The 21,869-nt window shown below is 33.7% G+C and overlaps 1 protein-coding gene across 1 annotated transcript; it reads right to left on the bottom strand.

Annotated features, from left to right (window-relative positions):
* Positions 1-496: 496 nt before the first annotated feature.
* Positions 497-20,733, bottom strand: LOC148600631 (uncharacterized). Its single transcript, XM_088557664.1, has 13 exons — positions 20,125-20,733; positions 19,290-19,395; positions 18,278-18,442; positions 16,947-17,088; positions 15,839-15,964; positions 15,031-15,082; positions 13,690-13,839; positions 12,179-12,295; positions 11,752-11,868; positions 10,554-10,715; positions 7,138-7,250; positions 6,437-6,575; positions 497-4,080 (listed from the first exon to the last, which is right to left on the bottom strand). The coding sequence occupies exons 3-13, from the start codon at positions 18,382-18,384 to the stop codon at positions 4,040-4,042; spliced, it is 1,266 nt and encodes a 421-aa protein (XP_088413790.1). The 5' UTR covers positions 18,385-18,442; positions 19,290-19,395; positions 20,125-20,733; the 3' UTR covers positions 497-4,039.
* Between the last annotated feature and the right edge of the window lie 1,136 nt (positions 20,734-21,869).

The following is a 21,869-nucleotide window of genomic DNA, read 5'->3' on the forward strand; positions in this document are numbered from 1 at the left end:
TTCCACATTGCTTTTTTTATTGGTCGTCCCCCTACATCCACTGTCCTACTAGTCCATCCCTTTCGTCCCCATCAAATGGAAAGTTTATCCATTCAGGTACTGCATTTCTTAATTTGTCTTGATTTTGTCATTTTTTAGACATACAATCTACATATATAATAAATAATTACACAAGAAAACATATAAACAGTGCCTGCTCCGTACTGATAAACATATAAACAGTGCCTTCTCCGTACTAATAAGCATATAAACAATGCCTGCTCCTCACGGATAAACATATAAACAGTATCTGCACTGTACTGATAAACATATAAACAGTACCTGCACCGTCCTGCAAATGGTATTTATATCCTTAACCTTTTATGTTGTAATTTACGTCGTCGCAACACAAAGGAACGAAAAGAATAGACAAGAGACATGTAGTACACATGTTAACATTACAGTTATTATGTATTCCTAATGATATTGTATTAAAAGAATTAAACAGAACCACATCTTATCATATTGTAACATTAAATTTATTCCAAATCTGTTGTTTGTTATCTTTTTTTCTTTAGACATAATGGTGGCATGTAAACAAAATCCCAGTACATTTTCTCGAACCACAACTGATAAAGCTGCATTAATATACAAAATTTTACACGGATATGTCACATGCAGTATCCGTGTCTGAAAAAGGACGGATTGTTACAGCAATACAGCGAAGACTTTCAAAACCAAATCCTTTTTGACTTTAAGGTGAAAGACCTAGGGTAGGGGATATAACTCTTGAAATCAATTATATGTTTTTGTCATATTCAATTGACCAACGCCTATCAAGCACTCATTTGAAACAGAATGTAATTAACCAAGTTACTCTGATGATTACTTGAGATTGATGTAAAATGCTAAATACAAACGTGCCAATGATTTGCAAGAGTTGTGTCCCTTACCTTAGGTCCGCTTATTTAAATTGATATAAAAGGAAATGAAAAAGTGCATTTTGTAAACGAAACGTCGGGTCATTTTGAGGTTTGATTTTCTGTACAAATGGTACAAAATAGAATATTTATTGATAGAGTAATCAAGGGAACAAAGGTTATAGCAGTAATCAAAAGAATTGATATGGAAAACAGACATACACAACAAAGAACATAAAGTAACTAAAATCATACATACAAAGTAACAAAAGCAAACGAGCAACTCGAATTCTACTAAAAACTGGGAGCATGGAAAAGTTGCACCGGTAGGGTGAACTTCCTCTGCTTTTCTAGAAACACCCGTCGGGTCGCTCATAGAAAGTCAGGTCTGGGGTAGTCGAAAGAGGAAAGAAAACTATGACACGTTGAACAAACCAGTTTTCATAGCGCAGATGGATACGCCATAACGATCCACGAGTTTATGATGACGACCATAACACTTCTGTAGTGATGACTTCAATCTTGTAGCAACATAACCCTGGTCCAGAATCCTTTTTGTTAGAATTCTAGCGCGAATCAAACAGTCTGCGTAGTTTCGGCAAGCTCTGGCATAACGTATCAAAAATTTATACACTTGATATATCTTTATGTCAATACATTTATATTGTTACGATATATCAATATAAAAACAACATTACATTATGTTGACACAATTATATCCCTGTATTAATAGGATATTTTTGTTTTGATTTATCCAACTGGTATAACTGTATGTCATGTTTTCATCGCAAAATATAATTTCATTTCGATATCTTATATTTCAACAATATTTCGATATCTTATATTTCAACATTATTTCGATATCTTACATTTCAACAATATTTCGATATCTTATGTTTCAACATTATTATTTCGATATCTTATATTTCAACATTATTTCGCTATCTTATATTTCAACAATATTTCGATATTTTATATTTCAACATTATTTCGATATCTTATATTTCAACATTATTATTTCGACAAAATATAATAATATCGAGATAACTATATATTTCATTTTTTGACATTCATGCTTGCCGTACTAAAACCTTTAAGCACTTAGACAAAATTAAAACTAACAATTAAAAAATAATGTTGATTATTTATTACATAAGAATATAAATTGAGAAGCACTCTAGGTATGAATCATGCAAAATGTGATTCATTGGTAAAAAGCCTCCATATTTTTATTTGTAGTATTTTGTTTGAATTGAGATAGTAAACAGAAATTAGCATTCAGTTTTTCATATTACCTGTGTTTTAAGGGGATAAAAAATATGTAGAGCGCACTGTAGATTTCAAAATTAAGAGAGATAACTGTAAGTGTCACTCAAATACAATAGAATTTGTTGGATTGTCCATGTTGAATGTCTCCTAAGAGCAAGCAGATTTGAATGTAAAATTACACATTTCATAATAAAGACATATAAAACAACTTAATTACAAAAATAAAAATATGAAGCCTCATTTGGAGTGTACCACAGCCTCATTTGGAATGTATCACATTTTTTTCAGATTTTTGCATGATTCTTACATATACAGCTACTAAACATGGGGACCAAATTTGTTCTTTGATAGTGGAATTATTTATAAACTGTAAATCAAGTACATGTAGTCCAATATTTTGATGAATTACCGAGACACTTTTGACAGGAGCATACGAGATAACATGTATAATTTAAAACAGACCTATGATTGTAGATAAGAATACCAAGTGCACAATAAATGTCATGAATCAATTTGTAAACATTCTTATATAATATACTGAAGTGTGTCGTAAACACAGACAATCTTCTCTGCGGGATAAATAATTCCGGGTTTATCAATTACAATCTGTCCAGATCACCCCTTGAATATGGAACAAATGGTATAGTGGCTATATGGTATTCAAGTTTTTAAAGGAAAAACAAAAACATAACGTAGCACGCGTTTTCGTAGTAGGCATATCTCAACTCGTTCACAATGTTAATATCGGTAGCAACAATTATTGCATAACACATATACACCATTTTTATGAAGGCAAGCTAACGATAGGAAATCCAACCATACAGTGGAGGTCGTAACTTTTGATACGAACAGGTTTCCTATTTTTTCGACACACTGAAAAAATGGAAAGTCCAGCAAAACATTTAATTAATATTGTACAACAATGTATGCCTTATCAATATGAGGCCACACACCAAATTTGAAATCAATTCGTTTATTGGTAGAGTGTAATCAAGGGAACCAAAATTATAGCAGTAATCAAAAGAGTGCAATCCAGGGACAAAGACCAGACATGGAAAACAGACATACACAACATAGAGTAACTAAAATCACACATACAAAGTAACAAAAGCAAATGAGCAACTCGGACTTAATTAAACACTGGGAGCATGGACCAGCTAAGACAATGCCGAAGAAATTCGGACGCATGAACGGAATGACAGAATGAGAAGGAAGTGATTGCATCAATGTAGCTACTCGATGAGTAGTGGTATAACAAGTGCAGATTGATAACGACCATGTTGAGGCGTTTATGCCTGTGGACCGCCTTGAATGGCGTAATTCTGTCCGTGTGTCCGCTTGTCTGTCATTCTGTAGTGTTATGAAGAAAATAAGGACTACTCGACTATTTACTAAACAACGGTAGGATTCCAGAGGGGCTCCTGGCTATTATTTGCTCAATTTCTTGCCTAAAGTTTGTACGAAAGCGGGGTTTTGACCCTTGGAAACCCTCAACCACCCTGGATTCGCCACTGTTTGATCTTGTAAGAAGGAAATTTCATATTATACTTTTGATTTTGATTTCAAGCAGTAATGTCATAAAAAAGGTAACTATAAAATATACTGCATTACAGGTGTATGATGCTAAACTGAATGTAAATATTAATAATGCGAAACAAAATTTGTATTCATCAAGAAGTCAAACGGTCATGATTATCTATATCCAAAACACATATATCTTAATGGTTTTGTCATTATTCTCGGCTCTTAATAAGAATGATAAACTAACTCCTTTATCAATTTGTACTTGTTTAATGCATGGTCTTCAAAGCCATGACAATAAAATGCATCAGAGTTTTAAAGATGAATATCCATTGATATACTGTTCGACTTTAGTATCCAGAGTAGCCATTATTTATATAGTATTGTCTACCTGAAATGTAAAATATTCTTTTATCATCTAGATAGCAGTGAATCACAGAATGTTACAAGTGAACACATTTTCGATAATTCACACTGTGAAATAAATAAATTCGGAAATTTCACTCTCGCACTTTCACCCGCAAAAACGTCGCAGCATGATATAAATACGCCGTTTACAACATTTTATTTTTTAGTTGAAAATAGCAAAGAATAATGTAGAAAATCTATATAATAAATAAGATAATTATCATGTAATCGTGAATAAACAAAATACGATCACTCGTGCCAAGAATACACTAAGATTAACTCTTGCGCGGAACAAGTTCCACCCAATCGTTAAATCTAGGCGTTTCTCGGCACTCGTGATTATAATTTTGGTTATTCCCTCTTTTCAATAAATTATCCAACTATTAAACAAATAGAAGAAGGCTGTCATGGTCATCTGTATACACAACTACATGTGATAGTCATATCATGTTTGATGCATACATATAAGTCAGGCATGCACGTGAAATGTATAATGTATATATATATATACAAACGTCTCAGAATGTGACGACTCTATTCACTACACTGCTTCATCGGATCAAATTGATACAAGGAAGTTATGTAAAAGTTATAGAAAGGTCTGAAAAATTCCCAACGATGTTAGAACTGTCAAATTTGCGATGCAAATTTTTGGTCGTTCCCTCCGCGGGACTCGAACTCGTACCGTTGTGACATCTATGGCAACACCGCCTGCACAAAGTCCAGCGCCCTAGACCACTCGGCCAGCTAGGCTATATAAAAATATAGCTTTCGCTGGCCGGGTCATTCCTCCTCGTAGGATTAATCTAGGGCTGTAACTTAGTACACGATGTATGGTAGTACGGGACAGTTCATTTAGATGTTATTATGTAGGATAGAGGATCAAACTAATGATGCATGTCACAACAAATCAATATTATACAAACGTCTCAGAATGTGACGACTCTATTCACTACACTGCTCCATCGCATCAAATTGATACAGGGAAGATATGTAAACGTATAGAAAGGTCTGAAAAATTCCCAACGATGTTAGAACTGTCAAATTTCCGATGCAAATTTATGGTCGATCCCTCCATCGTTGGGAATTTTTCAGACCTTTCTATATATATATATATATATATAATCAAGTCTAGAATCGATGCGAGGTTGCAAATTTGGTCGCTCCCTCAACGGGATTCGAACCCCTTCTCTTCTTTGACATGTATGGCAACACCGTCTGCACGCCCTAGGCCACTCGGCCAAATTAACTGTATAAAAATATAGCTTTCGTTAACCGAGTGATACTTCCTCGTAAGTAAATCTAGAGCGCCAACATTAACACATGAATAGGACAACCTCTGATGATATCGAGTATGACATAAGAGTACAAATGTATCTATAATATGTAAAATTCGGCAAGTTAGTACATATACAGTGTAGATATGATAGTCACATCATGACAAAAATACGTGAATTTCATCATATGGTAATGATTTCACACTCTATTCACGTGTAAATGATGTAAAGATTTGTGTAGTGACGTTTTTTAGTCCTGCAGTTTTTGTAACTTTCCTTGTATATTTTTTAGATATACAACTGAACGATACATATAGTAATAAAATTTCCATACTAATAAAATCTAAGCAATAGTCTAAATCATAGGAAGAAATAAAAAAGATAATTCGTATAACAAATGTCAACTTCATTGTAAAAAACAGAAACTTTAAAACCTGACTCCGATGGATATTGTAAATTAAACCACCGTTTATGGCAGGCTAAATTTTTCACTTCTATTGGGGGTTAGTTATTTCCGACATATTACTTCATACATAGTAAATCTGATAGAGAAGAAGGAAATGTTTGTTACCCCTATAATAAGATTTTACACTTTTAAAGATGTTCGTTGCTCTGTTTAAGAATAGCAAGTATTTCAAAGGGGTTTGCACTCCTCTCACTAGAATAATATCAAAAGAAACCAATGATGGGTCAGTTTGCTCGTTTTTCAGCTATGAGCATTTGAAATTAAGGCACGAAATGGATTTCTCTTAATTTTTCATAGGTTTTCTCTTTGTAGGTTTTATTTAGTTAAAACTTTGAATAGAATATAAAGGATTTCATAACAATTTCCCCAATAATACTTTAAGGTGTCTTTACTGAAATTATGAAAGGAAAATTGGTGGTCACTGGGCAAAACAAAACAATGCTATGAAATTGATAAAACCAGAGAAGTAAAACACCTGAACAAAATGACTGAACATGAGCAGCAAACATCTGCAACTCATTTCTGTATAAGCCTCTGACAATGACGCATAATTATTACCAGACTTAACCAGGCTTTTTCTTTACTAAATAATATACCTCCGGATGGGCGCCTGTTAGATTGCTGAGCTGGACGTTGTGATATGACAGTTCTAGACATCTGTATTGATAGCGGTGCATGTCTGCCAGTCCGATGGGAAACCAGACACCTAGGCTGTTCTACAATGCGTGTGTTTGTCTGTTAAAAAAAGGATAGAATCAGACATGAAAGCTCCCGTGTCAAAGAATGCTAGAATACCTTCTAAAACACCATCATCAATATTACGGTTTCAGTGTCTTAACTTTCCATTTTATGAATATGATAGTGTTTTTCTCACTAACACTAACGATCCTTTAGATTTACCAATTTGATTTGATCGGAACTATGCAAACACTGGTATGGCCCCTTTTTAAAGGGAAACAAAAAGAATTCCCAGGCAACCATTGCGAAAAAAAAGAAAAGAAATATATATAAATTTATACACAAAATGCCAAAAGTGTATAGCAATATATATATTTCAAGGCAGGTTGAAAATAAAGGAAGACAATATCTGTATGGATGTTTGAATATAGTGATCGTACATTGCATCAAGCAACACATTGAACAGGAGCTTTCGACATTTTAGGTTGGATAGACAGACAGATAGTTGAACAGACTGATACCAGTACCCTAAAGTTTGTTTGAAGGCACAATAAGAAGATAAGAAGAATGTTTTAGGGACATTCAACTCTACAAAGGAATTTCTATTTTTATTACTCACTGATCTAGAATTATGATTTCGACGTCTTGATTTTAGTAAACAGCAAATGATGATGATAGCAACAACAATAAGTAACAATCCTCCTGCTCCGGCAGCCACAGGCATTACCCATTCTGAATAAGGTAATTTGACATTGTAAGACGTATTCTAATTGGCTGGAACCATCGCTTTTCATGTACATAACATTTCGTCTGCTTTTATGACGTCATGCGTCTTATTTTTACACAAACGAAAACATTGTTTTGACTTAAGTTATAACGTATAAGGAAACACTTTGTGTACGACCAATTATCAATAAATTTATACATTGCCTTACATATCGATCGAGTATTACTTAAAAATGTGTTTATAGCTTCTTGAATCGAAATGATTTAAACCGTTATACAAACAGAAACATCTAGGAAAACATGTTATATAAGCAGGTAGGCCTAGGGTTAGGGGCATAACTCTTGAAATCAGTGATATGTTTGTATCATATCCAATTTCATCAACGCCGTTCAAGCTTTCCATTGAAAAAGAATGAAATCAGCAAGTTACTTTTATGCTTAGATGAGATTGATGTAAAATTGTGAATACGAACGTGCCAATGATTTGTAAAATTTGTGTTCCTTACCCTAGACCTTAAAATAAATCGGTAAATGCCTATATATATTCGAACAAATATCAAAATTAATATTTATTTTTACCTTTTAGACGTGTGCTAATATCTATTTTGTTAATCGTATTTCTATGCATTGAGTATGCTTTCGTTTGTTTGCATATCAGCATATTTTCTGATTTAAACAAAAAAAAAATTAAGTATTCTGTATTTAATATGAATTCATCACTATGAAGATTTTTTGACAGATGTGTAGTTACCAACATTTTTTTAGTTATCCATGCCTTACATGGAGCCTAAAAGGAAGTGATCAAATAAATTTATGAAAAATCAAAATAAAATGTTTATTATAAACACAGATGCGCCAGAAATCCCCTGTATGCGCATAATTTGGGAAAACATTACGAAAGGATAGTCTCAACCCCCTCCCCCCACACACAAACCACTCTTTTTAAAACTCTTCAGGTCCTCTGGAACCAGCCTTTTTCAAAATCTCTGGATCAGCGCGTGGTTAAATAAATAATGCGCCACGTATATTATGCTACTGGTTAAAATATAAACTGATCGTGTACATGTAACGTTCAAATATAAACTGCTCATGTACATGTAACGTTAAAATATAAACTGCTCATGTACATGTAACGTTAAAACAATGAATAATCAAAATAAATTTGATTTTCCAAAACTAAATAATCAATATATTAACGTAACAAGGAAAGGAAGGAAGTGACCTATGAACTTATACATGGAAGGAGTGACCTATGAACTTATACAAGAAAGGAGTGACCTATGAACTTATACATGCTTGATGAATAATTTATCTAACATAAAACAATTTACGTAATAATATGTGTTGTTTTATTGATTGGTTCAATACAATACATCATCTACATTTAAGTGCAACATCACTACAGTGAAACTTGTCCACACCGAACATTGAATAATCCGAACACCAATACTTAATATTAATGCAGTGAAACTTATCTAAACCGAACACCTTTTCAATGCAGAAACTTTACAATTCTAATGTAACGTTTTTAAATGGTTTTGAGACAACAATTGTGGTTGATTTTTCAATTGTAGTTTAAGCAGCACGCGACTTGTGTGTTTGTGTGTAAATTACTGCCCATCTTCATCATAGAAGCAGACATGCGTAACATTCCAATGTGTATCAGCTGTTTTCATTCATTTCAGTAGGGTGAATAAACATAAAAAATCATATTTAATAAAGATAATTTAAGAGTAATGCTTTAGAAAAGTTATAGTATATTCCGTCAAAATCACTTACACATGTACTCGGTAGCACTCGCCACGTGCCATGTGAGCCATCATGTATAAAAAAAGCAATAATAATCGTCAATGAATGAAACATTGTACCTGTCCATGTGTGAACACTGTGACCTTATAGTAAAAAGAACTATTGCCATATCTTACATTGTTTTACATATTTCGATCGCCATTTCTTTCATCATAAAAATATAGAGTGAAGTTTCACTACCGACCATTTCATACCGTTAAGTGTACAGCCAAATATGGATATATATGGCAGTTCTAAGGTTTATAGGTTATGAAAATGTAAAAAATGTACTGTAATTGTCCTATTAGAATCAAAATATCGCTTAGGATAAAATAATGCGTCATAAATGGTCAGCCTTTGGTGAAACAGTTATAAAATGGAGTTTCAGTGATTTATTTCTTGATTTGAACTTAGGTGAACCAAACATCCGTCAAAACCGGACCAATTTTAAAGTAATAAAAAGTTCGGTGTAGGCAGTTTTCAATTTAATACGGCTTTAGCAAGATCAGAACAAAGTTAACTCGGACCTGGGACTTGACTTTTTTTATGAGCGGCTGGTGTTTCTAGAAAAGCACAGGACGTTTACTCTATCGGTGAACCTGGTCCATGTTCCAAGTTTTTATTGGAGTCGGCTTATTTACTTGTGTTTCTTTGTATGTATTATTTTGGTTATTTCATGTTCTTTGTTGTGCGTGTCTGTTTTCCATATCTAGTCTTTGTCCCTGGATTATATTCTTTAGATTTCCTGCTTGAATTTTGGTTCCTCTGATTACTCTCTCATACTGAACACAAACAGGCTTAGAGTACATTCACTGATCACAATCTTTAACAGTGAGAAACATTTACAAATGTATGTTGGTACCCTTGCTAATATGTGATTAAGGTTTATCTTAGTTTATTTACTGCTATTCTTTGTAAGAATCCGGTAGTGGGTGAACCACACAAGTCTGCCCAAGACATTTTATTTTATTCATTAAGTTATCAAAAATAAAGTAATGGTGTTCATTTTGTGTATCTGTCAGTAAATCGATATATACAGTATATAAAAATGCATCTTTAAAGTTCTACTAGAATCTTGATTACTCTTTCATACGTGTTGGGATAGTTTCCACGTTCCTCGCAAGTTAAAGAAAACTGCTATAGTATTCGATAGGAGTAGGAACCTTTGTCCTCCGACACAGGAGGCTTAATTGCCCGTCCCTACCATCCCTACCTTTTTCTAGTGGCAATCAAAATTTGTCGACCCTATCATCATTGTGTCCCATCCCTTTTTCATTTCATCATCATTTCATGTTCATTTTATCATCCATTTCATGTTCATCGCCTGAAAATAGCTGAAATATTGCTGCTCGGGCGTTAAACGCCAACAATCAATCAATCAATCAATCATAAAATGTAGTGGCTGCGTTATCAAAATACGTCACTACCGGTTAGTTTTGATGTTTTGACACTGGTTGTCTGAGGTGCTGTTGTTTTTATTAGTGCAGTGAAATCAGAAAACATCACACTTTTTAACCTTACCTGGTAGTGCTGACAATTTTGCATTGGTTGTTGTATGAGGTGTTGATGTCGTTGTTGTTGTCACTCCATTGCAAGTTTCACAACACAAATTTCTGTTCTGTTCGCTGTAACTTGTACAGAAATTTCTTATACAATTTCTCCCTCGATCGCCGTACTCACAACCTTTATTGTGTAACAAAAAGGGTATACAACTATGCTTGCAAAACTAAAATATGGCTAAACTTGTCATCTCGGTAAACTTAGTCAGGTTTTCGAACATTTTCATAAAGATATTGTACAAGTGAGTTCGCAATAATATTCTTTTATCCAGATTTATAACTTTGGTTCCATTGATTACTCAAAAACAACCAAAGAATTAAAACTGTCACACATTTTGGAGATATTGTATTGTTGTTTGTTCCTCAATAGAAACATGTCACTTATTTTAATTTTCATGACCTACTGCAGCCATTGCAAGATTACGACAAGAAAGTCAGTCTTTTTTCAATTGGTCTTTGTTTTTGTTTATTTTATTTGTTTGTTTGTTTGTTTGCTTGTTTTACCGGGGTTTTCCCAAAAATGATACTCCACACTAAAAATGGCGTATTAATCTTAATGAAGGGTAATAACAAGTTACAGAACTGATATAATAGTGTCAATCACCAAACGGAGCAGTCAAATGAGATGAAAAGTCCTTATAACAAAAGGTGAAACCGGAAACCATCACAATTGTCCTGACTTGGTACATGCATTTAAATGGTGGTTTAATAAGATTTTTAATTTTCGGCTGATTATTTCTGGTATATAACAATACATATATAAATGGCAAGCAAAAACATTCCACCGGTAAAAATCAATAGGCAAAATAGGTACAGTGTATATAAGCAATAAACAAGTGAAAGTTCTGAGATCCCAGTCGGACAAAATTTCGGAGTGGAATAATCAGAGCAAAATCAAAACGGTTTCTAAACTTCGTTTTGGGAGCCCTAATAACGTAACAAGTCTGAGAGCAACAATAATCCGTCATATTCCACGTCATTATGTTTCAAACTACTTTTAATTGTCAGTATCGAATCATTGGTTACTCCTACAAGTAGTCATTTATGATGACAAAATATAATATAACTAAAAAAATTAAACTTTTTAAAGATTATGAATGATCGTACTAATACTAAAAGTTTTAAATTCGGCTGTTGGAATCAATCGATATAATATGAACCTGATATCTGAGTCTTATACTGATGACATGTCTGACAGCAAATATCTGCGTTGGTACCATAACACTGTGAGCCATGTGTAAGGGCTGAGCAATCCGATCGGTCACCGTACATACAATCTAGTAAAGACATAGAAATAAGGACTACATATGCGCATCTATATCTGCATTAGTCCCTTAACACAGAAAGTCATGTGTAAGGGCTGAGCAATCCGATTGGTCACCGTACATACAATCTAGGTATAATTATGTATATAATCATGACTGAATTACATGTGAGGGAGTATGAAACATGTGAAATCGATCATATGGGCCAAAGTATCAACCTTAAATTAGTTGTGCATTCATTTAATTTACTCAATGTTGTACAAAAGGGAAAAGTTGCCCTCCATAAATATATGTATAAATGAATCTTGTTAACAAAACTTACTCGGAATTGTTGTTTTGTACAGCTGACAAGTTTTACAACAGTCGACTCCATTGTTGTTTGAATAACATCCATAACTTGTTATCTGAGAACAGTCAAGTCGGTCGCCATATTCACAGCCTAGAAATAAAAACCAACAATGAATTACTTAGGAAATCGGTTGGGGGGGGGGGGTAACAATAAACTAAATTCCGAATGGCGACCCATGTTTTACATGACAAAAAAATACGAGTGTCTGGGTTCCATTTTACTTGTTACTCGACATATTCAATGAAATGCAAGAAGTAAGCTTTGGGCGAAACGTTATAATAAACCACCAATTTGAAATTTTAAGGAGGGAAACCTAGTGTAAGGGACATAACTCTTGAAATCAGTGGTATGTTTGTATTTCATTCAATGTCTCAAAGTCTTTCAAGCTTTCCTTTTAAATCAGTCAAAGTTACTTTGATGCTTACACGAAATTGATGTAAAATGCTGAAGACAAACGTTCCAATGATCAGATTTATTTTAAACGATATTTAGTTGTTATTTTCACAAACATGTTTGACAGTTGCAATAGAATAGCCGTAGTGTTTGAAGAAATACTCGAAATATTCAATGAAATGCGAGAAGTAAGCTTTTTTGGAGGCTTTAATCGTGGATTATACGCCATCCGTCGTTAAACTAGATTATAATATGACGTACATCACAACCATGGTAAAAAAGTGATAAACACATGACCAACATTTCGTGCAACACAAAGGCTGCGTCTTTTGAAAAATTATAAAGAAACTAGTCCTGTTAGAATCGAAACAATTCACGGAAATTCCATTTTATCATTGTTTTACCACGGGCTTGCAATTTGTGTCGTTATTTTACCTCTCCCTATCGCTAGGGGTGAAACAACGCGACAATAATGGCAAGCCCATGGTAAAACAATGATAAAATGGAAGTTCCGTGATGTATTTCTTTATTGACGACGACAATCTTCAAATACAATACTGTTATTTCCTGACCTTTATCAATTTCATGTAACTTGAGTAAAACCTAATCCGAAATTTCGTTTTTATAAAGTTCAGAGCAGCTTAGTTTCAGCCATGCTATAAAAACAACACGTTCGCTTCCTCTTTGTGTACATTTAAGTTGGAAACGTCACAAGTAATACATTTATACATAATATAATTTGTTTTGTAACTTGCTTTTTGATTGGTTGGTTCTCTTTTAGCAAACCATGTTATTTTGTACAGCTTTGCTTAGTACTATGCTGTCATTAACATTGATTTTTCCATACTCTGCGATTCAAATAATCCCAAACAAAACAATATTTGGACTCTTATCCATTATAAATCAAATTGTAAGGAATGTTCAATGAAACCAAATGACAATAGGGCGGAAGTGGTATGATACATTATTCTCCTACAACTACATTTATCGTAATTCATCGACCAATGGCTTAGGTATAAATTTTACTCCGTCTGTATAAAACTATGGAGAGGTGAAATTAAAATATATAAATACTAGTACATGGTACTTACCAGATATGCCGATTTTTGCAGCTTCACATGACACGCAACATCTTTGTCTGACTACATCATTGTAACACTGCATTGATTGCTGGGATATCAAAGTCGAGCAGGTTAACCCATTCACGACATTGCCTGCCTGGTCTCCCAAAACACAATCATCTAAAATATAAATTTACTAAGAGAATGATGTTTGCATCATGTGGCTGATGTTTTATGCTAAAGAGTATTGAATTTGTATTTCAAAACTTGTTAATTCCAGTATTATTGTAACAGACGATGAAACTGTATGTTAAATACCATGTATCGGTAAAACACTATCGAAGCTTGAAAACAGGGGGGACAAATCCAGCAACACCAGAACCAAAATGTGAAAAAAAAGGAAACAGTGACGATTCATATCACAAAGTAGACAACAGAATAAAAGACCATTGTAGTCATATAAAAACTGAAAGTAAGAACAAGACAAATCCAACAAAACCTGAAACAAAATGTTAAAAAAAGGAAACAGTGACGATTAATATCACAATGAAGACAACAGAGTGTAATACCATTATTGTCATATAAAAACTGAAAGCAAGAAAAGTAAGATAACACAATATGAACTTCCACATCAAACAGTAGTGACATGAGGTGCTCTGGAAGGGTAAGTATGTTAGCTCCGCCAGAGGCACCGATTACATACATGTACATTACATGTAAAATTAGTTTAGCTCCAAGTTCTTCTTGTTTGTATTATTATTTTGATTTTCATTGGACAATGCTCATATTTTTATTTATCTGTCCGGAATTTCAAAGTTTTGTACTTCGCCAAATGTTCGTAAATTGCTTGGATACTTGAAACTGCTGGGTTTCCCTAAAACACTAGTTTCGAACCTAAATCTCAATCTGCTTAGCCGAAATAACTGGTGATTACCTTAGTCCCCTAGTGCTTACCTGAAACAGCTGTTGCACTGGAACCGTTGGTATCTAAAACAACTGGAGCTTATCTGAAATCTGAAACAGCTGTGCTTACCTGAAACAGCTGATGATTACCTGAAATAGTTGGTTTTAACCTAAAATAGACAGTTCTGGCATAAAACTGTTAGTGCTTACCTGAAACAGTTGATGCTTACCTGAAACAGTTGAGGTTTACATGAAACAGTTATGCTTACCTGAAACCGTTGAGGCTTACATGAAACAGTTGATGCTTGCTTGAAACAGATGTTGCTTTCCTGAAACATTTGGTGCTTACCTGAAAGAGTTGGTGCTAACCCGGGACAGCTGGTGCTTACCAAAAACAGTTGAGGCTTACACAAAACAGCTGAGCTTACCCGAAATAGACTGTGCTAAATTGAAACAGCTGGTGCTTACCTGAAACAGCTGGTGCTTGCAAAGACGTCACACACTGGTATCCTTCACACCACTGAAAACAAAGAAACAAAACACATGAAATACACATTTAATTCAAAACAAAAAAATAAAATCCAATAAAAAAAAACTTACCAAATAATTCAATGAAACTTTATTTATATGTACATGCTCACTTTTTCGAGAGGCGATTATAATGCTTAATATTTGTACACTTAAAGAAAATGTAATATACCTAATAGCTCAGAGCTCGTGTCTCTAAGTTCATCAGTTTAGTAGATATATTCCGGGCCAAATGTGTAGTTGGACAATACACGTATATATTAGACCTCAGTATACTATTTTCTTGACAATTTATGTGAATAGTTTTACTACTTATATTTGATAATACAATGCAACACACACATTAAATTAAAGCCGCATATACATTGATAAAACGGTTTTCCAAAAAATCTACATTTAAAGCATTGTACAATGTGCATGTACAGCATATAACTAGAATAGGTATGGTGAATATGTTAAAGAAACAACAATCCATTGGTCCATATGCATGTATATATAATTTTTACCAATATCTAAAAGTATGCTAGAAGCGCTTTTTTCTTCAAAAAGCTGTCATTTTGTACAATGTAGCAACACACATGCATCGTATAGTAAAATAAGGGGGATAGGCCAACACAGTACAGATGACGGATAAGAAATTGCGATGTTTTTTATAGATTATTTACTTATTCTTTCTTCCTTTTTTTCTGATTTTTTGTTTAATTCAGTAACCAAACAAGAGGATAGTTATATTGTGTTCTCGTCTTACTTTTTGATTTCCACATGAAGTCCGCTCGGCTGGTAAAATCAGTGAACATTTATCAGTAAGACTTGGATTATTGCACCAAAGTCCGGTACATATAGTTCCAAATGACCCGGCTGTGGCATACACATTCTGAAAAAAAGAAGAGTGATCCGAAATTTGTGTACAATGCAAAATATGTGAATAATATAATATATTGTACAGAGTGTAAGAAGTACTATAAACGTTTTCAGTAGTAGTCTTTGTAAGAGTCATGCAAATTCTGTAAATGTGATACATGTACATGTACATATACCCCTCCAGAAAATAAAAGAGATACAATTGTTCAAGTGGAGTCCGAGTCGCTCATTTACTTTAGTTACTTTATGTTCCTTGTTGTGTTTGTTTTTTTATGTCTGGTCTTTGTCCATAGATTACATTCTTTTGATTTCCACTAGAATCTTGGTTCCATTACTCTATCAAGTTACTGTATGGATCTATATGATGGAATCTCGGATGGAATGTATAATTATTCAATCAAAATATTATTTTAGCAGATAAATCATTTACAATCGGGATTTTATGTATGTAAGTCGGTTTCAATTTTCGCAATGATTATTTAATGTGCAATAGGGTGTGTAAGTTTCGTTTGAGTTTCATTTTCCTCACCAGAACGCATTGAAATCGGAGGACATATCTGCATTTTATTGTTTACTTCCGGGTTTTTGAAACAAAGCATAATCTTCTATTTAGTCTTTTCCCAACACTTGTAAAACGTAGAAACAGATTTTTGTCATTTGTTACCGGTATTTTTTGCACAGAAAGTCGTTTTGGTTTTAGAACTGAACTGCACGATTATCTCCATGCATTTAAATCGAATATTAGAGAGTAATCAAGGGAACCAAGGTTATAGCGGTAATCAAAAGAATGCAATCCAGGGACAAAGACCAGACATGGAAAACAGACATACACAACATAGAACATAAAGTAACTAAAATCATACATACAAAGTAACAAAAGCAAATGAGCAACTCGGACTCCACTAAAAACTGGGAGCATGGACTAAGGGCATATTCTTGTGAAACCACGGTCACGTGACGAGACTTATATACTCTATACCCGTTAACATACCTACCCGACAAGCGAATGAAGCATCTCCAAGAACCATTTTACACTGAGTGTCTGGTGAGTAACTCTGGCCAAGATTTATAGATAGATAGGAATTTAAACTCTGATGGTTAGATGATACTGTTGTTTTTAGGCAGTTGTTGCTTGAACTAAAGAATAGATATATAAATATGAGTATCTTTATTGATTTAGTACATGTACCTATTGATATAAAATTGAGACACTGGGCGAGGAAGATTTGATCAGTTGTGTTGATAAACCAGTTTGTTACCATTGAACAAAATTAAAACTCCTTTTTTTTTCACTTTTTAACTGTTTTTGACAGCTTAGGCAAAACAGGAACAAACCGAAAAAAAACACACACACAAACATACACTGTTTTTCTTTTTCTGTCAACATACATGTATGTCATATTTTAGGTACCATAGCCTTTTGTGTATTCAAATCTGTCTTTTAGAGAAAACCATACTTCCATCTCCTACTTGAGTACTTCTCCTTCTAAGAATCTGGCAAAATTTATATAAGGTTTGGCACATGAAGGAAAACACACAGAGATTATATTATATTGACCAATTAATTATACGTGATAACCACCAGCAATATCAATCAAAGTGTTTGTACCTGATTACCACCAGCAATATCAATGAAAGTGTCTGCAAAGTTTGCCTTTTAAAGATATTGATAGGTCAAATTTACTTGAAATGCACTACGGAAAATGGCGAGAAAATTTTCCCGCGCACTCTTTCCCATAAAAGCAGTCAAAAACATCTACGTCATAGATGCTTTAAGATATACTTAAATATCTTTTTGGTTGTTTTCTAGATGTACTGAATATATTTTAGGCAAAAATGACTAAATTGGGGGAAATGATGTGCCACCCCTTGCCTGATTCTTACACAGAATGGTACTTAAAACAAATCAGAGAACAATATATAACTCATCCAAAGTACCAATCACTTATATAATCCATGTGATTTACCAAAAACAAATGAATGACTTACATAGACTGGTACCGTTATCTGTAACAGTCTTTAAGTAAGAATAACATGTACAATGAATAAAATGTGAATTCGGTAGGTTTTGTTTTAACATGTATGATTCAACTCCTGTTTGATTTTCATAGTAAACGCTAATTAAATAACTATAAATGTTATCGCACTCTCATTCATTTAACTTTCTGTAGATCCATTTTCTCCAATTCTGTTTTAATTTTCTTTCTTTTTTTTTTTTTGTTTTTTTTGCTTGTCCAACTACTTTTGTATTGATTTGTAAATGAGTTTACTTAATTACAACGTCTTCATGTAAAGCCCATGACTATGTTTTGTAATATTTTTGTACCTTTCTAATGCGTTTAATTTGTTATTTATCTCTTGTGTTGTACACGAAGAGAACTTCCACGGGTTCTGAGCAAGATTTCCTGATATAGCTGAGCTAACTGCAGCCATTATATTCCGTTGGTCTGCGGAGCAAGCGTTATCTATCCCATCGTGAACTGCACTTAGGCTGACAAAAAAAAAACAAGAGAAAACTAATTATTTCAAGTGTCTTCAAAATCACAAGTTATGGAATTATTGAACCATCATGAACACTGAATTTGAACGCCATTGTCCATTGCATGCTATCTACTGTATGCTTAATTAGCGGTTATAGAACACACATAATAACTCAAATATGGAAACAAAATAATTTAATGATATGTTTGTGATTAATAAAAAAAAATCCTGGTCCCAAGGGACTGTGAGCACAACTTCCACTCATACACGCAGTTTAGTAGGGCTTATAAGTCGAATTCTCGATTTGTTTTTATCCGGAATTTCCACTGCTGATACAAGATCACAATTAATCCCCCCTGACTTTTAGTTGTATAAATGAATATAATTCCTGTTTTAGCGTGTTTCTTCCTGGTTTATTTTCTTTGCTGACATAAACATTATTCCTTTGTATATGCTGCAGAGCAAGTAGGGCAAGGATAACATTTACAAGCGATTTTTTTTTCATTCTGTCATTGTATTTGGAAGTTGTGATTTGGTCATGTGGATGAAGGTCAAAATATAGGACATTTGGCAGTGATCACTTTTTATGCCTAATTGCTGGGTCTCTGAAGATGATGACATTGCAATGCCATTCATGTAATTGATACCTCGAATTACTGACAGTTAAAAAATCATTTCTGAATTCCTGATAAAATTTGAAATAAGATTTCACCACGATTCATCCACTGCCTGATTCTTACAGAAAAAAACACTTACACATCCACTTTTGTGCAAATTAAAAAAAAATATTGCAATAAATGAGGTGGGGTTCGGAACTTCCACAATTTAATAACCGTATGAAATTACTTCTTGTATACCTATGAGCCAGTTCATGAGCAGCTATTGTCTGTGATATGAAATTAAAGTCTTCCTCCACAAGCGAGAAGCTTTGCACTGAACATATTTTACCAGTGTATGCATACCCTAATATAAAAGAACAAATAATAAATTTTGTTTTCGCTGAAAAAAATCGTATGTCTCCCCAATTCAAAAGTTCAAAGAGGTATTACTCCTACAAATTTCAGTTGACCATTGATTCCTATTAACATCCATTATCATATTTCTAACTTCCTGCAAAGTTTATGAAATTAGGTCCAGTCGTTTTCGATGATTTGCACTAACAATTGAGTGACGGGAAGACAGACAGGCGGATAAGGCAAAACCAGTATGTCTCTCCTACCTACCAAACTTGTGCTTTCCTGTTATCGCAGTTCATACATATATACACGCCGTCAAGCAACAGTACTGTAGATAACCGCTTGAACATGGAATCATACTTCTTCATCAGAGTTCGAAACCGGGTGTACCGATACTAGTTTCTGCGCAAATGTTCTTTATTTAATTGTTTGTTGTTTTTGCTCTATCGAAGCTTTAAAACCTTTGTCACACTCTGAGCGTCATTAATCCTTCATTATATTCTAATTGTTACACATCTCAAAACTTTCGCATGTTAATCAAAATTCAAAACATTGTTTGTTTACTATATGTTTAGTATATATGCGTACTCATTCTGGTTAGAGATTCAGCGGAGTGATACCAAAAAAAATCGGAAAGTGGTTATCAGGATTACGTAGGAGAAACCATGAACACAATTAAATTGACAATGTATTTGTTTCTAAATACATAAAAATGCCAAAAAAAAACAGTACTTACCAGTTGGAGCTGTCGCCGAATTAAGGCCAATATCATATCTACAAATGATATTATGGAGGTAGATCTAGGGCAAAGGACACAACTCTTTAAAAATTATTAGAAAATTTGAATTCAGCATTTTCCATCAATCTCCTTTAAGCATCAAAGTTACTTGGACATTCTGTTTCAAATGATAGCCTGAGAGACTTTGAGGAATTGAATATGATACAACATTTCACTGATTTCAAGAGTTATTTCCTTTACTCTAGGTCTACCTCCTTAATATACAACATTTTGATCAAAATCTGCCAAGCCGGAAGTGATTCATATATGAAAAAACCAAGGATAAAAACATTCTGTATTTCTTATTCAAAAACCGGTACATGTACACACCACATTAACTGTCATGCTTTTTTTTTTCGTTTAAATGTTGTACATTTTAGTTAAAATTATATAGATTGTGTATGGAATTGGTCCTTTGAAAGAGTAATCATGAATGAAAATTTAAGGTTTTCTAAAAAAAATTCAGTTCTGAATACAGAAAGGTCTATCTTTAAATGAATATAAAGGATATGTAGACCGCAAAAACGATCAATAGGAAACATACATGTTAAAATAAATTGTGAAATTAGGTCGAACTAATTTTATCCCACTTCATTAATATGACTTATCAAATATCTTTTGACACGCTTTCTTGTTTGTTATATTTTGAACAGCCATATATATATATATATATATATATACTGTACGTGTATACATGTACATTATGAACAATTGCGCGTACACCTTGTACGGGTATACATTAAAACCATGATCATTTCCGTGTACGCCTTATACGGGTTTACATGTACACCATGAACATTTACGTGTGCGCCTTGTGCGGGTTTACATGCATATCATGAACATTTATGTCTACAACTTGCGCAGGCATGCATGTATATCATGAACATTTACGTGTTCACCTTGTACGTGTATACATGTACATCATGAGCATACATGTGTTCACCTTGTGTGTGTATACATGTACATCACGAATTTTTAAGTGTGCACCTTGTTCAGGTATATATGTACAACATGAAAATTTACGTGTACACCTTGTACGTGTATACATATATATCATGCTTATTTACGTGTGCAACTTGTATGGGTATACATGCACATCATGAACATTTACGTCTACACATTGCACGTGTATACATGCACACCCTGAACATCTACGTGTGCACCTTGTAAGTGTATACATGTACATCATGAACACTTACGTGTGCACCTTGTACGTGTATACATGTACATCATGAGCATACGTGTTCACCTTGTATGTGTATACATGTACATCACGAATATGTAAGTGTGCACCTTGTTAGGTATATATGTACATCATGAAGTTACGTGTACACCTTGTACGTGTATACATGTATATCATGATTATTTACGTGTCTAACTTGTATGGGTATGCATGCACGTTATCAACATTTACGTATGCGCCCTATACGCGTATACATGCACATACTGAACATTTACTTGTGCACCTTGTACGTGTATACATGTACATCATGAACATTAACGTACACACCTTGAACAGGAATATATGTATTAAACATTTACGTGTACACCTTGTTCAGGGGGTATACATTTATATCATTTTAATCAAAAGTTCTAATCTAAGAGTTCTTTCGAACAAAGCAAGGCCAAATAACAAAAAAAAAATGTGTTTGATTTCTCCTACCAACCCTAAATTTTTATTGACAGTTTGATAGAAGCACAAG

This window comes from Perna viridis, chromosome 13 (assembly GCF_037379345.1).
Source record: "Perna viridis isolate PV_CMFRI_1.1 ecotype Kerala chromosome 13, ASM3737934v1, whole genome shotgun sequence".
Taxonomy (NCBI): Eukaryota; Metazoa; Mollusca; class Bivalvia; order Mytilida; family Mytilidae; genus Perna; species Perna viridis.